The sequence below is a fragment of the Suncus etruscus genome, chromosome 6 (assembly GCF_024139225.1).
Source record: "Suncus etruscus isolate mSunEtr1 chromosome 6, mSunEtr1.pri.cur, whole genome shotgun sequence".
In the NCBI taxonomy this organism is placed as follows: Eukaryota; Metazoa; Chordata; class Mammalia; order Eulipotyphla; family Soricidae; genus Suncus; species Suncus etruscus.
Window position 1 is genome coordinate 131,444,240 of NC_064853.1, and position 27,386 is coordinate 131,471,625.

Below are 27,386 nucleotides of genomic sequence, written 5' to 3' on the forward strand. Positions count from 1 at the left end.
TGTGTGTGTGTGTGTGTGTGTGTGTGTGTGTACCACACTAGGGAGCATTCAAGGGTTATTCCTGTCTCTGTGCTCAGAAATCACTCTTGGAAGGTTGGGAGACCATGTAGGATGCTGGAGAGCAAACCTTTGTTGGCTATATGGAAAGCAAATGCCCTACTCGCTATGTATCACTCCAGCCCTGTGCTCAGTTCTCAAGAGATGTTCCACAAAATTGAGATTCCATATGATCCAGCCTAGAGAGATATATATCTCTCTAGAGATATATCCTAGGAACCAAAAAGAAACACCATGCAAAAAAGCCTACTGCATTCTTATGTTCATTACAGCATTATTCACAATAGCCAGAATCTGGAAACAACTCAAGTGCCTGAGAACAAATGAGTGGATAAAGAGACTGTGGCACATCTACACAATGGACTACTACATAGCTATTAGATAAGATGAAGTCATAATATTTGTTTATACATGGATGGATATGGAGAGTATTATGCTGAGCAAAATGAATCAGAGGGACATAGAATGGTTGCACTCATTGTGGAAAATAAAAAAAATGATAGTATGGTAATTATTTCCAGAGACAATAGAGACAAGGGCCAGTAGGATCAGTTCATGGTAGGATCCTTGCCAGAAATAAATAGTGGAAGAGTGCAGTTAGGGCAGAGAAAGAACCTCTATAACAATGATTGTTGGAAATGATCACTCTGGAAAAGAACTGGATGCTGAAAGGAAATAAAGTGATATACATAGTTATGCATGGTTTCCTTTCATTAACAATAGTGTAGACTACAGTGCCTAAAAGAAAAAAAAGGAAGTGAAAGAAAGAGAGGGAGGGAGGGGAGGAGAAAGGAGGAAGAGAGAGGGAGAGAGAGGGAGAGAGAGGGAGAGAGAGAAAGAGAGAGAGAGAGAGAGAGAGAGAGAGAGAGAGAGAGAGAGAGAGAGAGAGAGAGAGAGAGAGAGAGAGAGAGAGAGAGAGGTAAAACTTCTGTCCCAGAGGCAGGCAGTGCAGAGGATGAGAGGAAAACTGGGGACATTGGTTGCAGGAAATATACAAGGATAAAGGGTATACCCTATAAGACTGAAAATCAATCATAAACAGCTTTGTAACCATGGTGTTTACATAAAATAATAAAAAGGATGTCTGACAGGTGTGTGTGTGTATTTGTGTGTGTGTGTGTGTGTGTGTGTGTGTGTGTGTGTGTGTGTGTGTGTGTGTGTGTGTGTGTGTAGGTTTCAGTTTTAGGATCAAAGCTAGGAAGTCTCACATTCGAGTCAAACACTTTCACTGAACCTCATTCCCAGACTCATGGATTATTATTTGAAAGCTTGTCAGTGTCATTTTAAACAACATGCAAGTAAAACATAATCTACATCTATATGGATCTAGGATGGCAGTGTCTGTTGTGAATTTATAACTTTATAGTATAATAAATTTGTTTTATAGTCATTTGTTATTTTCAAATAACCCTGAAAGCATGACTGTTACTGGAATTCAGTGGGAACAGTGCTTTTGAAATGTTGGGGATAGATCTATGGAGGAGGTAGGAAGTCAGCTAATATTGAAGAACATTGATGAGTATGACACAGGGACACAATGTGAGGGAAAACTTTGACCTTGGTATTAACTGGAAACATTGTCCCATTGCTTCTCAAACCTAAGAGAATTTGAGTTGATTCTTGCTTTATATGCTAATAGGCAACTCAAACTACATTATAAATCCTGTCCAGGGTAGGAATAAATGGCATATATCATTTATAGACATTAGTAATGCCAAAATGTGGGCGTTTTTATAGAACTTTCTTTTCTTTTCTCTTTTTTCCTTCCTTTCTTTTTCTTTCATTCATTCTTTTTCTATCTTCTTTCTTCCTTTCTTTCTCTCTTCTTACTGTCTCTTAACTTTTCTTTCTTTCTTTCTTTCTTTCTTTCTTTCTTTCTTTCTTTCTTTCTTTCTTTCTTTCTTTCTTTCTTTCTTTCTTTCTTTCTTTCTTTCTTTCTTTCTTTCTTTCTTTCTTTCTTTCTTTCTTTCTTTCTTTCTTTCTCTTTTTTTGATGTACTGGAGAAGGCTGGGGATTTCTCTGGCGGTGTTCAGATGATCATAATTTCATGATCACCATTTCCCTGACCTCTGCAGAATTTATGGAAATATATAAAAGTGCCTGTGATCTTTTGATTCACAGGTAACCATTGTTTCTTTTTTCTTCCCATTTTAGCTTTTATTTTATAATCAGGATAATGTAAACTATTGCTTTCTCTTACAATTATTGGGGACATTTTCTCATTTTTTAAAAGGACTTTATAGAACTCTGTCATGTAGATGAACTCTGATCAATATTAAAATTTTAATATCTAGGGGATCTGAGTTTGTTTATTTATTTAGATTTTGGGCCACACCTATCAGTGCTCAGGGTTTATTCTTGACTTTTCACATAGGAATTACTCCTTGTGGCATTTGGGGGACCATATGGGATGCTGAAGATCAAATCTGTGTTGGATGTGTGTAAGGAAATTGCCCTACTTACTGTACTATCTCTCCAGCCTCAAGAATTCATTTATGTTTTTGGAAATAAATGAAAAACTTACCAGTACTCATATTCTTGCCAGAAAAATTGTCCTCTGTGATTATTATTTGTTAACTATTGGACATAGGTCTCATCCACATTTCTCTGTGTTTGTCTGATATTTTAACTTTATCTTCTTCCTTCTTACATACACACTTACACTGACACACAGAATTTTTCTTTGCTGCTTTTTGATGTGATAGACTCAGCATTAAATCGGTATATAGAACTCCAGTAAGTAGACAGAGTGGCATGATTCAGTTTGGGAAGGATTGTCCTCCTTTGTGGCAGGGGGTGTGTCTGTGCAGAGACACTGCATCCCAGACACTTCAGTGCAGCCACACTGAGAGCCCTCATTAGCTCAGCACAGACAAAGTGGATTTGCTGCGTGTGACACCCTCCTGGCTAGAGTAACTGCCCATGTGGAACCAGACACCAGAGAGAGAAGGAAGCCAATTATCTGAAGGCAAATGAAGCCCTAATTATGGCTACAGCTAAAGAGGGTAAAATTACTTGAAGATTCTGAACAGCAAAAAAGATATGGGCTAAAACTGAAAGATAGAAACTTGATGGGAGATAATATTTGTACTCACCACATCAAATATGGAGTCAATATTTAGGATATATAAAGTACTCACAAAGTTTAACCTCCCAAAAACTAAAATAAAAAAAGAACATTAAAAAATGGGTGAGGAAATGAACAAACACCTCTCTGAGGAAGGCCAACATATAGTCAACTAGCACATAAAATTGCTCATCAGACCTTATCATTAGGGAAATCCAAATCAAGACAACAATTAGATATCATCTTGCACCAGGAGGATGAAACATATTAAAATATTAAAAATACGGATTTAAAAAATGGGGCAGGATAAATAGTACAGTGGTAGGACATTTGCTTTGCATGCGCCCTACCTAGATGGACCTGGGTTCAATTCCCAGCATCCCATATGGCCCCCGAAGCCTGCAAGGGGCAATTTCTGAGTGCAGAGTGAGGCCCCAAAATAAAAAATAAGCAAACAAACAAACAAAAAACAAGTTGTGTTGGCGGGGATGTGGCGAAAAAAAGAAAAGAAATTCTCATCTATTGCTGGTGGGAATGTTGACTGGGTCATATAAACATATGCATTCCACGTATGCAGCTCTCAGTATAATACCTAGCAGTTGGGATGAACCTAGACATACAATAATAGATGAGTGTGGGTCATGAAGATATATTATATGCAATAGATTACTAGTTAGTTGTAAGAAATGATGCAGTCATGGAATTCACTGTAACCTGGATGGAACTTTAAGATATGTCAAAAAAAAAGTAAGCTAGAAGTCGTCTAAATACAGAATGATACCACTTATATGTGATATTTGGAATACTACATGAAGATTTAATGGTTTAAATGTAGTTGTCTTGAGCACTTTTGGACCCAGAGTATAGTAAGAAGGAAAGAAATTGAGTACAGGAGGAGAAAGACAGATGTGAAATAATGGGGGACAAGGGATGAAGGGACTTGGGTGTATAGGTAGTGTTAAGGAAGGACAGAACTACATATTTAAACTATCAACAGCAATGAAATAATGAGACCCAAACTTTAACAATCAAACTTAAAATGTGCTTGCTAAGATGGTAAGCTGGAAGGGAGAGTTGTGGTGTGGACTAAAGAAATATTGGTGGAGGGAGGTTGACACTGGGGGTGGGTTTGGCACTGAAACATTGTATGTCTAAAGTCTAACTATGAATAACTTTGCAAATCACAAGGCTTTAAATAAAAGTATATTAAATAAAATAAAAATATTACTTTAAGAGCAACATCCAGTTTCTGTACCAGGCATAGCATTAGATATTTGTTTAGAACAGTGGCTCTCAATCTTCTTCTAACCCTGTTTTCTTCCTGTGGACCATTTGATCCCCATCATCATGTGCTGGGTAAGGATTTGGAAGCACTCTGTTTGGATCTACCAGCTTCCAAATACAGAGATCTCATCATCTTCCTGTCTGTCCATTTTCCACACCATTTCCTCATTTTTCCCACCTTCATCAGCACCTCTTTTTTGGGAAATTCCATCTTGTTCATTGCTCTCTTCTGAGATCTGCTTTAGATAATCGCTGAGAATCTTCTCTGCACAGTCTCTCTGATTTCAGGACATTACGTGGAGGTGGTGACTGGCTGTATATAGGTCCCAATAGAGAGTGTGGACTGTAGGAAACCATTCTCTGTTGCTTACCCTCTCAGAGAGACACAACAATATTTTTTCTAGGTCATCTCCAAAGCAGTGCATACCTTGCCAAGGTGAGCATTTGTTTTTTTGCTTTTTATTCTTCTCAGACATTGCATATTCTAATCTCATGGGGGTGCTGCTCTTTTCCCACTGAATGTGACTTTGACCTGGATCTTTTAGTATCTGCCAACCCTGTCCTTATTGTGCTAAAAAGTATTTGGATATTTCCCATCTGGCTTGAACCTGTTTTGCCCTGGGAGTTGCCGCTCCACTCAGGATATATAACTTATTCTAAAACCCAGAAAACAAAGTCAGTTGTGATCAGATTTAAACAAATGAATCTCTTTTCCCACCAAATCTAGAAATGTGTGTGTTGATGTATATTGGGTCATTCAAACATAATTTCTACCTTCCCTTAGTGGAATTTTCATGGGCACCTCCAAATATGGATGCAAAGTTGCCAGCTCTTTCTCCTAGAACCTCTGGACTTCTTATTCTGGCAGCTTTTGGCCTTTGGGGGTTTCTCTTTGATCACATGAGGGGATCTCCTCTCTTCTGCTTCTTGGAGATTTCTCTTATTTCTGCACACACCCACCATCTTGACTTGGGAAAAAGAATGTTTTCCTGATATTGCTAGTAACTGGCGCTGAGTAGGTACCTAGTGAATATTTAGATAATGAGATACCACTGCCTTGATTAAGGAAGGTATCAGTTTATTAAATAAGGCACTGTGATGAGAGTTGGCAAATTAAATTCTAGCCCAAGAAAGCAACTAATAAACTAGATGACCTTGGTCAAAACCCTTAACCTCTTTGGGCCTCATTCCTGGTTTGTATGACTAGAGAGTTACATCTCTAAGGTCCTGTCCACCTCTGCTAGTCAACAAGTCTGTTTTGCCAGAAAAAGAGAGTGCATGCTCAAGTATTAAACTACTTGAAAAGCACTCTGTATCCTGGAGCTTGGGGTCACTGGTGTCAGCTGGCACAGAATAGAGTGAAGGACTCATTGTGCTCTTACGTGACCTGGGTCAAGAGTTTTCTATGGAGACTTTAGCTGGACTCTTGCTGTGTCCTGAAAAGGTTGGCTGGAACTAGATTTGTGTTTCTAGCACAGGCATGTGGGATTCCTCCAAGTCTTCTGAGTCCTTCAAGGAGGAACAGCAGTAAGAATAAGTCTTATCTGCAGTAATGTTTTTTTCCCTCCTTGCAAATATTTCTGTTGTTCTCAAAAATTTACTTTACACCAAGCTTGCCCCTATTGCTGTTTCTGATTTGCTAGAACCTTGGTATACACTGACAGCTTTGTCTGGCTTGGTTTATGGGCTCCTTCCCAGCTGTAGTGTAAAGTCAATTACAGTCCAGGTAGCAGAAGTTCACAGTGGCGCTCTGCTTTTTGTTCATGGCCTGTGTCAAAATATCAAGTAGGTCCCACTTACCTCTTAGGAAATTTGTGGCATTTCAGGGGCCTACAGTGTGTCACAGATCTTGCTGAAATGGTGAGATGGTGAGAACCTTCTCTGAGCAGAATGACTTGTGTTCCTGTTCCATCTGAAAAGAAAATCCCTGTGCAAGCAATGTGTTGTTCCTTTTTTCTGGCTCATCAGTTGATCTGAGCCCCCTGCTCGAGGACACACCTGAGTTTTGAGGGTGGAATTCCAGACGAGGGAGCAGTTCAGGCCTCAATCTGGCTAGCTATACTGGCTTCCCTCTCTAGTCAGTGTAGGGGAGAACACTGGGAAGTCCTCCATGGTTTATTTTGGGGAACATTCTCAGAATGTTTCCTCTAGAGGTCAGAAATGAGGGACACATGGAGCCAGAATACTGTGGTAAGGTGCTTACTTTGTGCATGGTCAACCCAGGATCTGTTCCAGGAATTCCATATGGTTCCCCAAGCACCACCAGGAGAAATTCCTAAGTTACAGGGCCAGAAGTAACCCCTGAGTATTACTAGGTGTGGTTCAAAATTATTTAATAAAATGAGGGACACAGAAAAGAGAACAATCTCAGCTCTTTACATAAGCATTCAAGACTGAGTGTCTAATCTGCATTCCTGTTCTCTCTTTCTCCTGGGGAGAAGGAACCAGTGTTCATCTACTCTTGAGGTTGAATCCCATCCCTATGCTTAAAGACTCAATTTCAATCTTTAGTCTTAAAGATTGTAAACTAAAGGGTTTTTTTTTGTTGTTGTTGTTCTTCACTTGTTTGTTTGTTTGTTTGGGGGGCTTCTTGGTGATGCTTCAGTGTTACAACTTGCTCTGTGCTCTGGAATCACTCCTGGTAGCCTCAGGGGACTATATGAGATTGAACTCAGGTCAATTATGTGCAAAGCAAACACTGTACTACTGTATTATTGCTCAGGCCCTAATGCTAAACTCCTAACTTTCATCTCTAGACTGTTATCTTTAAATGTCATCTCAATATTCATACAGAATAGATAGATCCCCCCTTTTTTTTTTCTTTTTGGTTTTTGAGTCACACCCGGTGGTGCTCAGGTGTTACTCCTAGCTCTGCACTCAGAAATCGCTCCTGGCAGACGCAGGAGACCATATGGATGCCAGGATTCGAACCACCTTCCATACTGGATAGGCTGTGTGTGCAAGGCAAAGAGCCTTACCTCTATGCTATCTCTCTGGCCCCCAATAGATCACCTTTTTTTAATGAAGAATTAATATTTAGTTCTTAATTTAATACCTGTTTATTGATCCTTTGCTATAATTAATGCACTGGGTAACTAGCACTTAGGAAATAGAGAGGCAAAAATGGTAACTTTTCCTAAGGTGCTTGTTTTCATTTTCAAAAGAGGCACTCTGTTCAAATACAGGATGAATATTCTGTGTTAAAATATAAACAAAAGTGCCTTGAGTCATCAGAGGAGAAAGTTAGAGAACATTCAACTCTAACTTTCTGTTGTTTACAGTAATAACAAACAAGACTTAGAGCACTTCAGCTTGGTCAACTTTTAGTCTTTCTCAACTTATAAAACTGGATTTGGGTAACCTACGAATTTTTCTTTAAATTATGATTTTGACGATAGCTCCATATATGCAAATGGAACTTTGGGGACTTTCTTAATGTCAAAGACTTGTTAAATTCTTTAACAATAGATACCATGAGGTTAATTATTTTATTGCATACTTTCATTTTTTTCTTTGGAGGACTCACGGCATTTCTCAGAAGTGAAGCTTAATTCTAGCACCTCAGACCACTCACTATCCTGACACCTTGTGACATTTCTATGGTTATTACTGTCTTTATCTTTAAAATAGGGATGATATTGGGGTTGATGTGAATATTAAGCAAAACTTAGATGAGAACTAAAAATTAATACAAACATAATTATACCTATAACTTATTCATTGATTAACTTTCATTTTTATTATTACCGTATTTGCCAGCATATAAGACGACCCTTCAACCCATGAAAAACTTCCTAAAAGTTGGAGTCATATTATATGCTGGTATACAGCATGCTGAAACTTGTTTCAGCTTCAGGGATAAGTGATCCGCACCCTTCTTACTTTTAAGAAGTAACTTACTTTTGAGACTTTTATGAAGTTTTTCATGGGTTGAAGGGTCGTCTTATATGCCGGCAAATACGGTACTAGTTCAGAGTAAACTGAACCAATATAGAACATTAAAAATAAAGTACTGTTTAAATTGACTTTTTCAGAATATCAAGGTTATGGAAAAACTATGTAAGGAAGAATATATATATATGCAATAATTATTGTTATAGTTATTTTTATAATTTTTATAGAAATCTCACAAAGTAGGTTGCTGACTTTCACTTAAAGATGAAGAAACTTGCTTAACTTCACCAGCTAATTCCTGCAAATTAACAAATTTATACTTATTTACTGGCTTTTAATTACTGATCTATGGGCTTTTGGCTTGGGGGGTTTTCTCTATCAGTCTGCTTTTCTCATAGATAACAGAAGGTATATAGGTTGAATCTATTACTTACTCAACTCGTATAATCTACCACTTGACTCAGGCAAGTGATCAAGTGATGGTTTGTTTGTAAAGCTAATTTAAAGATAGTGTTTTACCCATTGGCTTGCTAACCTGAGGGATGTTCAGATATATATCCTGGACAGTCCGTTTCTGTTGTGCCTGGATTGCAGTCAATTTTATTGATTTTTTTTTCCTAACACAACAGCTTCCGAAGGCACTATTGCCCCAAAGTAACTGATTTTTAAACTTTTGTTATTCCTGGTAAGACCTTTAGATAGAAAGATAACTGCAATTAATAATCACATCCTTTGATGATGAGGATGCATTTAAAGGTCTCACAAAATATAAACACATGGAGTTGAATGATTCTTTGGTGAGATTGCCTATTCCAGTTTCCTAACTTTACAGTTGTGGGAATTGATCTAAGAAGAGATGTGAAGTATTCAAGGTCATAGCTTGAGTTAGTGGTAGAAATTGACTTGGAAGTCAGAAACCTTAATTTTGGTTTCTTTCTTGTATCCCAAAGTATCACCTATGCAAAATTATTTTCCTTCAACTGAAGAATGGTTTTAGGTGTGCCTGATAAATTACTGTATCATAAAACAGGTCACTTATTATTTTTTAAATTATAATTTATTTGTATTTTATAAGAAGTGGTACTAATATACTAATGCTATTAAAATTATACTGGAAAACTGCATAGTCAAACCAGTGTCAGGCTTAGGCATTTTTTAAAATAAAATTTTAATTGAATCACTGGGAGAGCCAATTACAAAGTTGTTCATGTTTGAGTTTTAGTTATACAATGTCCAACACCCATCCCTTCACCAATGTGCATTTCCTAACACCAATGCCCCCGGGTTCCCTCACGCCCTCCAAACTGCCGACATTTTTGTTCTCTTTCTTTCAGTCTTCTTTTATTCCCATTAGACATGTTTTCCAATAGTGTTATTGAGGGAGTATTCTGTATATCACCTTACCTACTTTCAGCATCCAGTTCTTGTTTATAGTGATCATTTCTAACCATTACTGTCATGAGGTAACTTGTTTTTTTTCTTTTTTTTCAGCTCCCTTTTAATCTTTGTGTTTCTTTTTAATCTTTATGTCAAGGATAGTATACCTTTGGTATTTATCTTTAATCATTTACCACTAAATGTTCTTTCATAACAAAGAGAGTAGACTTCAGCTCATGATCCTCTTAAAACTTAATAAAAGTACATGATCTGAGTAGTTTTGATGGTTATACTTATTTTCTTCTACAACAAAATATACTGATCTCCCGGCTGAAGTAGAAAGTTTTTTCTTTTAAAATAGATATCAGCAAATTAGAATGAATCCATGTTATAAAAATATAACAATAGGTCAGTCAGTGAATTATGAAAAATAATTGATAGTTCTTCCATTGCAAAAATTTAGTTAGAGAAAGTATGAAAATATTTTATTCTGTCCCTTAGAATTTTTTCTGCCCTTTGAGGATAGAAATGACTAAGTTCTAGTTTTCTTCTTATTCATATCATGTTTTCTTTATGTACAGCCATAAAAACAATGATTAGACCTAAAAAGAAAACATAAAACTACCCACACATCCACACATAAACTCAGGTAGATTGATAACATTGTTATTGGTAGCTTTCTTAGTAGCCAAAAGAGTTATACTGGTAACCAGCTTACTTTTTGTATGTCAATATTTTTATTTATTAAATTGTAAAACTATATGCCATTACATTTGTTAAGAACAGAAACTGCTTTAATTTTCTTAAGGATAAATGTTTAATTTTAAGTTTTTTTTAGAGTTTATTCTTGTATTTTTCTCCTTTTATAAAATTTTATGGTTCTTATTATCTTGTTCTTCAAATACAGAGAATAAATGACAGGAAAAAGTGATAAATGCAATTTATTGAACAAGTCCCATAGTTATCCTATTTTTAACACTATACAGTTTAGAAATAAAGAAGTGAGCACATCACAATTTATTATATAGATGTTTCCATACATTTATTTTACCTAACATTTAGCAATTTGAAGAGATGACATCCAAAGAAAGATATACAGAAGTTTTACTATTTGGGTGATTTTTTTTCTTATTATATTTAACAGCTAATCTTCCAGTATTGCTTGATTTGTTTTCCTGTTCTCTGAAGCTAAATTTCCTGCTTACCTTTAATGGGGTCACTGGGAAGAGGCCCCTGAGTGTTAAAGAGCAGTTCTGCTACACTGGCATGAACTTCCTTTCATAAAAAGAACACAGACTACCACATCCTTTCATATCTTGGGCCTTTTTCCACCAGCCATTAGAGGTCTTTTCTGGTTTCTGCTCTTTGAATGGAAAATTTATTCTCATTTAGAGGAATCTAGAGGAAAAAAATAAAAGGAAGGTGGAGTCAACTTCTAGTGACTTATAGGCAGTTAGAGTCAAATGTTTGAAAAATGGGCTTCTGATTCAGCAGAGATTTTCCAGGGTGACTTGTGGCAATGCATACAGATAGGTAGGGGACTGAGGTGCCAAGAAATATTGCTATCTCGGTTAAATCTAAGCCAAAGACCACATCGCTACATTCAGGGCTAGTAAGGTTAATGATGATGCATTCTTTTTTAGTATCCAAGATTAACATGATAACATGCATATTAAAGTTAATTCAGACACACTGCTAATGGAGGAGGCATATGAAATGAATCACTATAGCACCTCATAAATTATTATCACTTATTTTTCTCTGGTGATTCTTTTAGTCACAGTATAAGCTATATGCATCCATAGAATGAGGTAGTACTTGAGATAGTAGCAGGGTATCTTTGACCCTTGTGAAATTTGGGGAGGTTGGGGTATTTCCTTCAGTCCTCAATTTCTGCCAGGTATTTTCTTGAGCTATATGTGTTTTTTCATCACCAGCAAGTTTATGTGGCAGGGAGGTTGGTTTTAGTAGTTAATAAGACAATGAAACTGAGCTGAGCTGATAAGAGTAGAGGTAGAAGAAAAATTAGGAGAGCCATACTTTTCATGCAGAAGGCCCAAATAGAGCAAGGTGTAGCTGTCCCAGTAGAGTCTAGATCACTACTGTCTTGTTTCTTTTTAATGGCCCAGGATTCTGCCCATTCTACAGGAACATAGGCTAATGGGTGGAATTCACTGCATTGTATCGAGTTATTTGCTTAACTTACTCGAGTCTCACGGTGTTCCAGATTTACACAGTGCAGTGCACAAATGTTAAGGATATGCCTTTATGAAATGTTTTTGTGTCTGTAACCAGCAACTAATCAAAACTGAGTATATTCTCATTACACATTAAACATGGGTAAGTTAAATCTTATAATACTAGCCTACACTTACCAAGATTACTATCTTAAGGGGCTGGAAAGATAGTACAGTAGTTAGGGCATTTGCTTTTACACATGGCCAACTTGTGTTTGATCCCCAGTGCCCAATATGGTTTCCCAAGTCCTGCCAGGAGTAATTTCTGACCACAGGGCCAAGAGTAATTCCTGATCACAGAGCCAGGAGTAAACCCTGAACATCACTGAGTGTAGCCCCCCAAAACAAACTAAAAAGTGCTGCCTTGAGTTCTTAATATTTATTACGTATTTATCACAACCACGTGATGGGAGGTGCTTTCTCTCTTTATATCTTACAAATAAAGAAATAAAGATGTAAAGAAATTAAGTGACTTGTCCATGGGCACATAGTATCTGAGATTCTGTGCTCTGAGCTTCCACTCTCAGCTGCTTCTATTGACTACGCAGTTGTCATAGACCTGGAATGTCTTAACTGTTTCAGAGCATTGAGAATGGAACATCCTTAGTGGATGTCTTTCTTTCCATGCTTCTTCACAGTCTAGTTCATCACTCTGCCTGTACTGGCTTAGCAAGCAGTGCATGGCATTTGAACATCAGGTTCTAGAAGGAAAGAAAGGATTCAATGCTCTTTCATCTCTGTTTCAATAGTTGATGTTCTAGAATGAGTTGTTGACAGTTGATATTAGGATACCCTGCCTCCAACTTCCATTTAATGATACTGCTTAATAAAGTGAGTATATGACAAGCTTACCCTTTAGATTAACTGCCTAGGTAAGATTTTAGGCTTTTGGGGGAAGAGTTGTCTAAACCATATTGGAAATTCTGTATGCTTCCAAGTTTTTTGTTGAAACTTACAATGTTCATGTTTCCCCCAGCCAGGCTCATACATGTTGTTGCTCCTTTTCCTTCTTCATTTTATAGTTTTTTGTATCTTCTTTTCCCTTGTTTACATTTTCCTTTTTATTTTACTATGGTAGTCATAATCAGTACCAAATAATTTTAATAAGCCACTCTGTTTATAATCTCTACTTTGTGATCTCCTGTTATCAATTCTTTGAGGGATGTGACTATGTTCAAAGTGTTTTTCTTACTGCCTAATAGGCTTATATATTTGTTCTAGACCATTTTAGTGTGTTTTTAGCTACTTATACCTCTGATGTTTCCACTTGAATATCTTGCTAGTAGTGAAGCTCAATATTAACAAAGTTATTTTCATTTTATTAATGAAAACCTTGTCTCTTTCAATATTTTTACTGCCAGTCATTCAGAACTGGACCAAATCATCTTGTGCCTCATTGTTCACTTTTAATTACAGTGGCCTCTTATCCTTTCTTATATTTACATTGAGACAAGTCACTTTGCCATTCACATTCTGGTTCTGCCACGTGGACTTAGGTTCCATATATGATACATACCATCTGCTATCACTTAGTAAGCATTTGTTCACATGGAAAATAAAGGAGGAGGCCATATCAGGATAATAACAGATTAATATGCCCTTCTGTACTTACTATTTTCATGTGTCATATCAGATGTGTTACTTGTCATATGAAGTACGTCCCTGTGAAATTAAATTTCCACAGTTTCTTTTCAGAGATGGGAATCTACAAGCTGATGTCAGTAGTAGCTATTCTCTACTAAACTTAATGTAGAATATTAGTACTTAATATCAAGCTTTCCTTAGGAGGTTAGTGCCAGAAAAAGTTACTTCTTAAAACAACATCAATAACAAAAAATTGTGTGCTCTTTTATCTCAGCCATCAGCATACTCTCAAATTGCCTCATCTCCTGTCTTGACTTCTGGATAGTCTGTTATACTGATGAAGAACTACTGTTAGATCCCTAATGTTCTCCTTTGCAATAATATATCATATTCTTTCTTCTTGTTTTATTTTGAGTATAAAAACATAGAAAGGAGTATGTAGGATTAATAATAAATATAACCAACACATCATGTATCAAATAAAAGATGAAAGTTTCATATTCAGTATAAACAATTTGAGATTTACCAACAAATTGAACATGAAGGGAAATGCACTGTGTTTCATTGTATGTGTTTTGTTTAATACTGCTCCTTTCAATAGATTGGATCTTTTTTATTGCACTTGGACTGCCCCAAGGGTAAGGACTTTATTTGTCCTCTTTTTGTACAGAAAGCTTATTACATGTCTCAGACTAATATTTATTCTCCTTACTCCCTCCCTTCTCACACTTTTTCTTATTCTCTGTTGACTGGAGTTCAAACAGGATCTCCTTTATTTTCTCCTAACTATTAACCCTAATTGTGCATTTCATTTTTAAAATCACTCTTTTACTTTGGACTTTCCAAGTTGGATATTCCTAGGTTCTGATGGATAAATGAAACAAGCAAAAGTCCCTACCAACCACCCCCATCTCTCAGGCTATTTCTGTTCTGCACCTTAGTAGTGGAGTGCTTTAGAAAAAAGTAGGTCAGAAGAAAGTCGTCTCATTTCCATTTTTTTCATTTCCATTTTTATTTATAAGGGGGGTAGTGTGATTTCCCCCCTTTCTCTTTGAAGTTTGTTTTCAATTCTTTGGCTTGTTTGAAATATAATTTAGTTCTTTATTTTCCCTTTGTAATAAGCCATTCTAGATTTTAAATGTGTGGAACCCAATGCACCCTCCTTTATGGGAGCTGTTATGGGGAAGGTGAGGGAAGGAGAAAATCAGATGATGATTGGAAACAATTACACAAACATTCCATTTTGCTAATGCTTGAATCCAGGAGAATTTTCTCATTTAATTCTCTGAAATGAAGGGCCCCTCTGTTAGCCTTAAAATGTAAACAAGCGAATTTTAATGTGTGCCTTTCTCAGAAATGGAATATGCCGGCTGCTCATATTGATCCAAACATCACTTCTGTTTTTTGTTCTTTTTGGTATTTGTAAGTTTTGTGATGGCAGTGACAGATATAGGATTGTTAAGAGGAGTTTGTGGATTGCTGGTAAGTGGCATTATTATTCTAAGTTGCAAACAGAAATGTAAAAGGATGTGCAGAGAAAGCCTGCTTGAGCTCTCCTTAGTCTATCCACATACAAAAGAGAACACAAAGATCATAGGCATATATCCCAATATTCTCAATTTATACCCACCTCTTGAAACTCAATTCTGTGAGTTTGGTTTTTTCAGACAAAAGTGCACTTTGTTTGAATGATGCTCATAATAGCTTTAAGTCCATTTCATTCCAGCATGCCTGGACCAAGTGTTCTGTCAAGTGTGTAAGTCAGCAGTAGCTGAAGAATTGAAGTTTCAGCATCATCTACCCTGGGCTCCAAAACTTCTTAGTCTTGGCCTCAGATCCTCACATCACATTACATTAATAATGACAACTGAATTTATATATTGTTTCATCTGATTCCTCTAATGAAGTGGCCGTTTCATTCCGCATTTATATAGGATAAACATTAAAATGGCCTATCCACACTCACACCACCTGCCAGGAGTAAATCTGGGATTCAGACCTGGCCCTTACTCCAGAGCTCTATCCACTTCTTCAAGGTTTTACTAAGATCCAGCACAGTGGGAAGATATTATTTGGAAGGCTATTCAGAGATGGTAGTGAAGAGGCAGCACTTTGTCCTCCCTAACTATCCTTCTTCCAGCTCTAGCTAATGGATCCCAGGCTGCACTAGAAGAGCACAAAATAATGAGTACATAGCACAACTCAAAACAGGGTTCTGATTCTGAACATCAAACTCAGAGTTGGGTGAAAAGGCCCCTGATCTAGCTGGGCTCAGCAAACAATCCTTCATTTGACACTTGATAGATAGTATACTATGACATACATTGAGAATAGGAAGGGAGAAGACATGACTGGGTTGAGATTAGTTATCTCTCTCAGTTTACTGAGGAGAGAACAGGGAATAACTTGAAGGCCTTGATTGACCTTGACTAACCAACTGAACTTAACCACTGGTACTTAAATAAATGGTTCAAGTTTTTAATGAAGGAGTTGAGTGATGGCTTTAAAGACTAAATCACTGAGTTGATGAACACTCATCATTTAATTCCAAGATTGTAGGATTGTGAGGCCTTTGTTTTTATTCCATTAGGACTGAGCTATTACTAAAACAAAACCAAACAGACATTATTAAATCAATAAGTGAGATCTTGCATTTTCTAATAAAGGCTAAGTTAGGGGAGTTCACACATTCAAAGGGTGGCTGCCTCAGCTTGAGGATCCATCACATAGGAATAATTTCATGCATAAGCCTGGGCTGGTAGATGAGGTTGGAGTCAGATAGGTCTGCCGTCCAGTCTAGCTCAGTAGCGAAGGGTGTGACCCTGAGTAAACTTCTTGGAGTTCCTCTTTTCTCATCTAGAATAGTGGAACCGTGAGGATACACATGACATCTTGGGAAGTCATTAAATTCAGCCCCAGTGTGGTGCCTGGAACCCAGCAGGAAAACAATTTTTATTACACATCTCTCCTACTTGATATTTCTCTCTTTCACTTCCTTTCTCTCCAGCTACATTTCTAAACAAGTGGTTTTTGTCCTTTATTATAATGTTTTGTAATGATGCTCTCTACTGAGAAACCCTTATATGAGATAGGACTACAGACAGAGTAACTGAGAATGAATTATTGGTGAAATAATCCCTGCTTCAGTAAAGAAAGAGCTTCATGGAGCTCTGGATAGGGGTGAAGACATGCAAGGATTCCATGTAGCAGGACAAAAAGAGTGGTGTGTGATGCTGGCTATTACAGTAGGTGCCTAAAGAGTCTGTAAATTGACCTGAATTTCATTTGCCACTGAGTTGGAATCAAAAAAGAGAAAAGGATACAGCTGTTTTCAGTTAAAAGGCTTCCTTGACTCATTTCTTTTCTCTTGTGACTTTAAAATGAAACCTATCACTTTGATGCAAATTCTCTTTTCAAGACTGCCCAGATTATCCAGCACCAAGACCACTTGGTTCATATTTTGGTTGCTACTCTTTCCATTAGCTGGGGGAGGAAGTGGGTGAAACACAGTTTCCTAATAGGCTGAGCTACACTCATTTGTATGACGTTGTGAGTATAATCATTCTAAGCATTAGGAAACGAATCAGATTTGAACCACAACTCACTTGGCTCTATCTGTACCATTATTTTCCTAAAAGCACTTTCCATGGAACTGAGTTATTGTTAAATGAGAGAATTGGCAGGGAGGAAGCTGGTCAGTGGTGACACTTTCAATATTCTCCGGAAGTATGGTGGGGGTTGCTGAAAGTGCACATTCTTGTCAGAATATACCAGTAACGCCCTAATAGCTTTCAGAAGGAATGAAAGGTCATCTCTGCGGCCACTTTACACTATTGGAGAAGTGCTGAGGGAGTCTTTTATTACTTACTAGTGTGGGCAATGAAATGGCCCTGTAATTAGAAAAGAATTTGATAAATCCAAAAATTAATCTACTGTTTTTACTTGGAAATGTTCAAAATGTATATATTTAAATATCTGAATAGCATGCATAGTTTATTAGACGCCAAACTTGCTTCTAAACTATGGGCCAAGGCTGTGCATGTCTGTCTGTCTCTCCTACAGCAAACAATTCATTTTATCTTCTCTCCCTTCTAGTGTTACAGTAAGAAGGCAGGATAGCTTCGTAGATGCAAATATGAGTTCTAGAATTACGTTTCTTTAGTTTTGATCCTGGCTCTGATACATACTAGCAGTTTGATCTTGAACAAGTTAATGGACTTCTCTGAGCTTTCTTCATACATAAAATAGCATGATGATAGATTTCTTCATAGAGATAATACTTGGTAGAGAGTGAGGCTCAATAAAAACTAAGTCTCCTCTTTCCTCTATAAAAAAAATAGCAAACAAAAGCCCTATTCTCCAAACTTCTCTCTCTATGGCCACCTTCTACTTCCATCTCTCATCAAAAATATGAATCAAAATATGTCTATGTCCATCCAGTAATCAAATCCTGTAGCATGAGTCTCTAGGTTATGACAGCTGGCCCTAGCCCAGCTCCACAAGTTTGTCGTCTAGTATACTCCCCACTTTAAGTAACCCCAGGAGGAAATTTACTTATTATTTGATTGTAGACATAAATTTACATATCAGGCTATTTCATACCTCCAATCTGCTTGACGTATTCCTCCTAGAGACCCTTAAACCCTCTTCTTGGTCTCAACCAAGAGTCTCTGTCTCAAAGAGGCTTCGGGACTGGTCTCTTTTATGTGTCTTCCTTGTTCCTCTTTACCTGGTTAACTCTGGTTCTGGTCATTTGTGGTTATAGTACCAGCCCTCAGGACCCTGTCCCCAGCTCCTGTGGGTCTTAATCATCTATGTACAACAACGAATACTTTCTCTTACAGCAGCCAGGACCTGCATCTGGGGGCTGCCCTCAGCTCTGTGCCCACTTAGCCTGTGTACCAAAAGCACCTTGAGTGTAGTGATGATGCTTCATCTCCGGGGGATGATGGCTTTAGGTGTCCCCTCCCATCTCTGGAGCTCTCCTTCTAAAATATTTTCTTGCTTTTGCAATCAACCATAGTCATCTTCTCTTCATTCCCCTACTCTCCTTCCAATGTTTTCTAGAAAGTCTTCACCCAGACCTTATCACAACATCTGCTACCACAAAAACCAGTTAGATCATTATTAATGTCTTATATTGTTTCTAGTATTGCACTGAAATAGTATTCATGAAATAGAATAATACCTGTTATAATAAGTATTTATGTACATAAGTATGTAAATATTTTGTATACATAGAGCTTGAGGGATAGTACAGGCGGTAAATCATTTATTGTGTGCCCGGCTTACCAAAATTTAACTTCTGATAGTACCCTGTGCACCAGAGCACAGAACCAAGAGTAATATTGAGCACTTCCAGGTGCTGCCCCCAAATAGCAAAAATTCAAAATTTTTATTTATCTGTTATGTACAGACAGAGCTTACAAGTTGTATTGTGCAAAATATAGCTTTTGGGGAATACAAATATGCTTATATCTTCTCAAAACTTCTAATGTTTATGTGTCAATTCACCCTGCCATTATTATGCCTCTGAATCACAACCACTACCTTATTATAGAATATTTTATTATAAATTTAGTATGGTATCATTATAAATAAAGATATATGGTAAGCACTAGCTTTAGACTTTTAGTGGGTTTCAAAAAAAACTTGAAAAACCATTGTTTAGAATTTATTGCCTAATTATATTTTTTACCCCTCTAAGATAACAGAAGAATGTTTACAGTTGCTGAGTTCAGAAATCTCTAAATAGGCTATATTTGTTTAGCTGAGAATATGTATTTTGGCCCTCAGGGTTCATAAAGTGGAGCTATACATCATGGTGGAGGCCGGTTGGAGAGGGAGTAAGTAAGCGATGGTTCTGGATATTGTACTTAGTTGTTCTTTCAGAGTGGTGAGGAAGGTGAATCACGAGGAGTGGCTGAAGAATGCTTTGGGGGGAAATGCTAGTGGAGTTGTAAAGAGATCGTAATCTGATCTGGAATAAGAAGTTTGTGGGTAGTTATTGATTTCCCTGTGGGTGAAATGACTTTGTTTCCCGACACACTGGCTGGAGGAGGAGGTGGAGAGAACAAATTGTTACCTGTCAGACCAGAGTTGTGTTTGTGGAGGTCCTCCTTCATGCTGTTGATTGAACTGAGTAGCCTCTGACATTTTGCTGATGCTCCCTACACTGAATAGAGCAAAAGCAGCTAGCACAACTCTAACTTGCCTCAGAGAATTTGGGGTTTCTGCAAGTAGTATTCCCTGCTTGCTACAAGAAGCTAGGAAAAGGGCAGGCAGAACCATGAACAGGCATAAGTCCCTCACTGTTTCCTGTCAAGGCTGAGCTGAGCTAACCCTGCCTTTCAGTAAACAGGATCCTGGCCAAAGCACAATGAGTTTCACCTGAAAGTTTTTGAAAAATTGAACAGGGGTGGAGAGTCGATTAACCCATGCTGGTGACAAAATATAGAACGGCTGAGTGGAGTGAAATTATAGTCAAGACTGCCAAAGGCAAGCTCAGAAATAGGGTAGCAAAAACAAAATGCATAAAAAGAGAAAGAAAAGAAAAGAAATGGAATAACTACACGTAGTATGTAGGTTAGCATCTCAAAAAGATTCCTTGATTGGGTTTAATCTTCCTCCTGGAACCATAGAAGAATGGTTCCAGAATGTTCTCAAGTTGTTTTATGGGTGCTTATTTCCCCCTGCCCTTACCCTCGGCTTCAGGGAGAAAGGTAACAGCTTCTCTTTATAGAATTTCTATTATAGCCAAAGACCTCTTCTGACTGCCTCTTAGTTTTAGGTTGGGGTGAATCCACATTGGTTTATTGTATAATACCACTAAATCGATAATATCACTAAATCTTGAGGGATGGTGGCATATCCCACCTACAAGAGGCTGTTTAAATTTAGAATGCTTTGCAGTTATACCTTTTGCTCTCAGTTTTGGGTCTCAGCTTCATTTCTGAGTGATAAGAATCTCACTTCATAGAATGGAGGAAAGCAGACAATTTCCACATAATGTGATAACTAGTAAGATAAAGAAATAATTTGGATGCTACCAGAACATTACTTTTTTTTTTTTTATGTTTTGAACTTGTCACCAAGTCTCTCAGCCCTTTTCAGGTCTCTTAAACACATAGCTTCTGCCTCGGAAGATTGATTTAGGACTCCATAATGTTTGTTTTAAACCATTTGTGTTTATTTGCTTGACAATTTAGAAAGTCTGCTTCCTGAAGCTTTACTGACTAATATAATTTTATAGGTCCAATTACAAATGAGAAAAATGATTTCATCTCTAAAGAGAGGAGCCAGACTTTCTGATAAATTGTGGTTAAATAGAAGACAAAGTACTTTCTTAAAAAAATAGGCCAAGTTATTAATGGCTTTCTCAGCTAAAATCTTGCTGATTTTTGGCACTTAGAGACTTCATCTTGTGGGAACGTTGATTTTGATAATCTATAGTTGACAACTTTTAGATTAAAAAACACCGATACTCCTGGATAGTGATCTGCAGCTCTCACAACCTTAGTAATTTGTAAACAATGCATGCATCCTAAGTTTTTCTACCTAACATACATCCTTCTTCTGTTATTTTCTCTGATCCTCCACTTGTGGAGTTATAGAATTTTGAATAGAGACTAAACCATCATTCAGTTCAGCTTTCTATCTATCAGAACACTATTGTTTAAATCTTCTAAAGATTAGTATAGTATCAAGACCCTTCCATAAAACTATACTCATATAGTTCAGTTTAAGTAGAAATTAAAGTCTGGTGGCTTCTAAGCAGATGATCATTGTATGTAATATCTCATAACTGACCTTCTCTTTGATTTGATCTTTGCAGTGGGATCTGAGTATAATTGTAAAGTTGACATTATAAGAGATGTTCTTTACTTCTTCCCACTTTTATCTCTTTCTGTCTTCTACCATTGCTCTTTTTTGTTGCCAGTCTCCTCTACTAGTCAGATTTTAAGTATTTATGTGGTGAGAAACACCACTTACCTTTGTGCTTTTAGAAATACAATTTCTCCCACATCAAAGATATATAATGTATATTTGGATTGAATGAAGATGAAATCCTGGTGTATATGATTCATATTTTAGTTCAAGAGAGATCCGGTGAAGAATGGTGTAAAACATTTTCTTTCTGGTCTCTCAAGCTGTGCCATTTTCAAGAAAATATGATATAAAGCTGTGTAAGATCTTGAAACTTTCCAGAAATTTCTGAGACAGAAATATCAAGAAAAAGTTTTAATGTATTAAAAATAGAAATCATTTATACAAGGAAGCAATGTAAAGGCTACCTATTTCTGTACTGTTTGTGCTTATGAAAAATGTCCATCACAGGGATATATGCCTAAACAAGCAAATTTCTATTAGGGAATACTAAAACTAATTATTAATAATTATTAATTATTTATTTCTAATAACAATAAGGATCTCAAAGAGTTATTACATAAAGAAACAATTTATCTTGTTTAGTCCCTTTTTATAAAATCAAATAAAGATAAAAGGACATTTATTTGTATTATATATTTATTTTAAATATATTGAAGCTTTATTATCGCAGCTTAATATGACAAGTAAAAGGCAAAATCAAAGTGACACTCATTTGCATACAATAAACTTATATATAATAAATGTATGTATATTTGAGGTATGTATTTATATGGAAGTACACATGAAAATATGTTTACTAAGTCACTGTTTGCTGCTGGGAAGTAAGCTTGGGAAGTGAACGGAAATGTGAATACTATCCTAAGGACAGTATTTACTAATCTTTAATATTTAAATGTTTACAAGTAGAATACTTTTGTAAATTATTTATGTAATGGGAAACTATCTATAAAGAAGAAAGAAAAGAAACTAAAAACTGAGGAAGCTCCAATTTTTCTGAACTGCCTTTGTTTCAGAATGCAGGGATATTCTACTGCCTGTCATCACCAAGGAATTGAAGGAGCTACTGGAACAGAAGGATGAGATGCAGCACCAGGTTCAGGAGAAGAAGTATTGTGTTGAACTACTGAACAGCATTTTGGAGGTCCTCAGCTGTCAGGATGTGGTGAGTCCTCAAGATGATGTAGATATCCTGGACTCAGATGAGAGCTGAGTTGATTAGATGCTAAAATATTGATGCTGATGAATAGTAGTTGAAGTCTAAAGATAAAAGTCAATGGCTTGCTCAGCAGGCCTACTTTTCCAGTGACTAATCCCCATCACTGTGAAAGATGATTTGGGAACTGGAGGTCTAACATGTAGTATTTTATTACCATATTTCTTGTTAGGATACTTTCTGTGGGCATAGTTATAGAAATATTGCAGACTTTTAGATAACTTGTCCATTGACTAATGGCATCATTTACAAAGGCTGGAGGGCAACTCTTCAATGTCTGCCTAGTTAAACCAACCTCTATTCTGCTTGCTTAGCCTATTGACTGGGGTTTTGTTTCCTTAATTATCACCTGTGATGGTTATTTTTTTTTTTAAGATTCTTCCTAGAGTATAGAGATAAGATAATACATGGGTGGATTGGGATAAATGGTAAGAAGATGGCTATGGCTCTGAAGCCAGTATTTACTTGGCAGAGATCACTCACAATTATATAAAGCAGAGATGGAGCCAAATAGGAAAAATAAGCAAAATACTTCCAAAAGGTAGAATCAGAAGAGAATGTCGAGGGAGATGGAGTATGGGATAAAGTTAAAGACTGAGTAATAATTCTAGGCTAGAATTAAAAAAAAATTTTTTTGCAGGGACATACCAGAGCTCCATCAGTGATTTTTGGCTCACCAAGCCAGTGGTTCAATGCGAGGGCCTGAGGTTATGTTGTTGTTAGGGCCCTGTGGTGCCAAAGATTGCCTGGGAAAACCCAGTAGTGCTTAGAGGTCTTAGGAGCCACACCCAGTGGTACTTCCTGGGGGACCAGGTGGTGTCATAAATGCTTGATGCCTATGTTATATATCCAGTTCCATAATTCTTTATTAGTGGTAGGGGAAAGTAAGGGTTCTTGATTGACTTAGCTTCCCTGGGCAGCTTTAACTATTCTTTAAATTATGTCTTTAAATTATTTAAAGTATGGGGCCGGAGCTGTAAGGCATCTGCCTTGCATGTGCTAACCTAGGACTGACCATGGTTGGATCCCCTAGCATCTCATATGGTCCCCCAAGCCAGAAGCGATTTCTGAGCTCATAGCCAGGAGTAACCCCTGAACATCACCGGGTGTGGCCAAAAAAGTATTTAAAATATTACTTTAAGTTGTAATGCTGCTTACTATTCTTTGGCTAGATTTACTTGCTTTTAATTTATTTTAATCTACATTGTTTTAGACTGGGGTCTACACCAGTGGTATCAGGAGCTACTCTTTTCAGTGCTGCTCAATGTTTGAGGTTACTTCTGTCTGTGCTCATGAGGAAGATTGTTCAAGGGATTAAACTGGGTCTCTTATATGCAATGTTGTATTTCAATCTGTTGAATTCTGTCTGGTCCTAAGAATAACTTTTGTTGCTTTCCTTGTGATTTGGGGGCCACACTCAGCAGTTCTCAGAGCCTTATTCCCAGCTTGGTGCTCAGAGTTTGCTCCTAGGGGTACTCAAAGGACCATGCATTTGCAGGGATCAAATTTGGGTTTCTTGCATGCAAAACATGTACTCAGTTTGCAGAATTAACTATCTGGCTCTGACAGGCTAGTTTACAGAATTGTGTGGACCCAGACAACAGAGAAATCTTTTCTGCGTGAAAATTCCTTCTTTCCTGCCTTTTCATCTTCCTCAGAATATTTTTTGAAACGAACTTTTTGAATAACTCTATCTGTGATAGACCATAGAGAATCCTGCGGAGCACTGTTCCTTACTGTCCATAGCTCCCATTGTTATCAATTACTCTTTCGTGCTTTTTCACTTCCTTTTCATCCTTATATTATAAAAAAGTCACTTATTTCCTTACAAGGCAGCAGTAGCATGTTCCATTCTCTTATTCAGTCATTCATAAGTTACCAGATTGTATACAAAAGGATGGCATCCCTCTTAAGGAAATTATTTAAATCTTATAAACAAGTGATGGCAATAAAATTAAACTTCTAAAATCTAGATGTGTACACAGAAATGCTATACTCAGAAAGACTGAGTATATGATTATGTAAGCATTTTGATAAGGGTCACAAAATAAAGCTTTAGTTGAATTTTCAAGGGTGAATAATTAATGATTATTAATTAATAAACAATTACACTGTTATTTTATTTATTACTAGATACTACGTTAAATGCAATCTTTGTTTTCTCTGTTTACCCTGATTAGTGCTAAGGATTATTATTTCTTTTTATGTTTTGTTTTGTTTTGGGGCCACAACCAGTGACACTCAGAGGTTACTCCTGGCTATGCACTCAGAAATCACTCCTTACTTGGGGGACCATATGGGACTCTGGGAATGGAACTGAGGTCTGTTCTGGATCAGCCGAGTAAAAGGCAAATGCCCTACCACTGTGTTACTACTCTGGCACCTAAGGATTATTATTTCCATTTTTCCAATAAAATCCTGAAATTCATAGACCTAATGTTCAAGTCCAGACAAAAATAAATGGCAGGTTCAAAATTCAAATCTAAGGGCTGGAGAGATAGCAGTGTATAAGGTACTTCCTTTGCACATGGCTGATTTAAGTTTGATCCCCAGCATTTCATATGGTCCCCTGAGCACTGCCTATAGGAACTTCTGAGTGCAGAGCCAGGAGTCAGCCCACAGCATTTCTGTGTGTGTCCCTAAAACCAAAAATCAAACAAACATGACTTTATTTTTCCTAACAGCTGCATAGTATTCCATTGTGTAGCCTATACATGGATGGACATGGAGACTATTATGCTGAGTGAATAAAAAAAAAAACGAGATCACACAATTTCAATAAAAGGTAATACTTTAATCCATCTGCCAAAAAGAACCCAAATTGGCCAGCCAGGGTAATCTCCCAAAAGAAATTAATCCCACCCAAGGTCATGAGGAAGATTATATAGGAAAGGGATATAGGGAGGGTCCAGCTTTCTGAACATCTTTAAAATTATTGGCTATTGTCTAGGGATACCTTCCTACTGCTACCTCATCCTCCCCTGATAAGCTACCTGGTATGGTCAGGTACCTTGTGGTGATGTTAATAGAAATAGGCTTGTGAAGACCTAGCGTGTGGTTTACACCATGTGGTTCTTACAAAATAGCATCTCTCCCTGCTCAGAACCTGAGGACACCTGCCATGACGCCTTTACAAAATGGTGTTCCTCCTTGTTTAGAACCCAGGTCCCAACAGAAACTTTCCAGATCCATCCATGTAGCAGAAAAATGCATGATTTCATCTTTTATTTTTTTTACTTTTTTACTTTTTTTTTTTTTTTTTTTGGTTTTTGGGCCACACCCAGCGGTGCTCAGGGGTTACTCCTAGCTATCTGCTCAGAAATAGCCCCTGGCAGACACAGGGGACCATATGGGAATGTCGGGATTTGAACCAACCACCTTAGGTCCTGGGTTGGCTGCTTGCAAGGCAAACACCGCTATGCCATCTCTCTGGCCCTGATTTCATCTTTTATTATGGTTAAGTAATATTCCATTTGCCCAGCAGTTTCACTCTTGGGAGCATATCCCAAGGGCCCAAAACCCCAACACAGAAAAGACTGTATTCCTATGTTCAAAATAGTCAAAATATGAAAACAACCAAAATATTCAAGAACAGATGTCAGTTAAAGAAACTATAGTACATATACATTTAAACAGTATATATATGGCTATAACAAAAGTCCTTTTGTTGAAGAAGGAGAAGGAGAAGGAGGAGGAGGAGAAGAAGAAGAAGGAGAAGGAGAAGGAGGAGGAGGAGGAGAAGAAGAAGGAGGAGGAGAAGAAGGAGAAGGAGAAGGAGGAGGAGGAGGAGGAGGAGGAGGAGGAGAAGAAGAAGAAGAAGAAGAAGAAGAAGAAGAAGAAGAAGAAGAAGAAGAAGAGGAGGAGGAGAAGAAGAAGAAGAAGAAGAAGAGGAGGAGGAGGAGGAGGAGAAGAAGAAGAAGAAGAAGAAGAAGAAGAAGAAGAAGAAGAAGAAGAAGAAGAAGAAGGAGAAGGAGAAGGAGAAGGAGAAGGAGAAGGAGGAGAAGGAGAAGGAGAAGAAGAAGAAGAAGAAGAAGAAGAAGAAGAAGAAGAAGAAGAAGAAGAAGAAGAAGAAGAAGAAGAAGAAGAAGAAGAAGAAGAAGAAGAAAGAAGAAGAAAAGATTCATTTAGTAGCCGTTATTGCTTTGAACTTAGCTGAAACATCAGAAACCCAAAAGTATTTTATTTGAATCTCTCGGCTTTTAATTCTCTCAGCTGCACCTTAATATTTCCTGTGGTGCTTTTGGAAAGCAAGTCTGCCTAAGCTCCTAAACTACCTGTATTTCGTTGGTCTGAGGTGGGTGGAGGTTTCACAGGGAACACTTTATCCAGTGATGAAATGCACAATGGGGTGCAGGATCACTGCCCTAGGGCACATCTTAAACTGAGCATGTATCCGAAGGACCTGGAGGAGCTGTTAATCAGGTCTCTGATCATTAGGTTTGCAGGATGGGACCTGATCATTCACAAATTCCCAGAGCATATGGATGCTGCCCTTCTAGAGAATTCACTTGATGAGATGCTACTCAAATGCAGTCTTTTTGTTGTGTTTTTGTTCGTTGTTTGTTTTCATCTTCAGTATTCACTGGAAACAGAACAATTGGGCTTATTCTTAGACCTCTACCTTCTAAATTAAAGAGCTTTTCCAGTCTATAAAGCCTAGCATTTTCAAGATGGCATTTAATAAACCGTAAAGTAGCAGAATTTTCAAACACATTTCCTTGTACTCCGACATTCATTTTTGTGAGATAGTAGGTATGCAACCTGTGCAAAGATCTGACTGTGA

At 37.4% G+C, this 27,386-nt stretch overlaps 1 protein-coding gene across 1 annotated transcript in view; it reads left to right on the forward strand.

Annotated features, from left to right (window-relative positions):
- The window catches only part of DOCK2 (dedicator of cytokinesis 2), a 442,819-nt gene that overhangs the window by 156,397 nt on the left and 259,036 nt on the right, over positions 1-27,386 (forward strand). Inside the window, exon 27 of the mRNA XM_049775655.1 lies at positions 22,404-22,552. Within this exon, the coding sequence (XP_049631612.1) occupies positions 22,404-22,552 (149 nt within the window). The remainder of the gene's footprint in view (positions 1-22,403; positions 22,553-27,386) is intronic.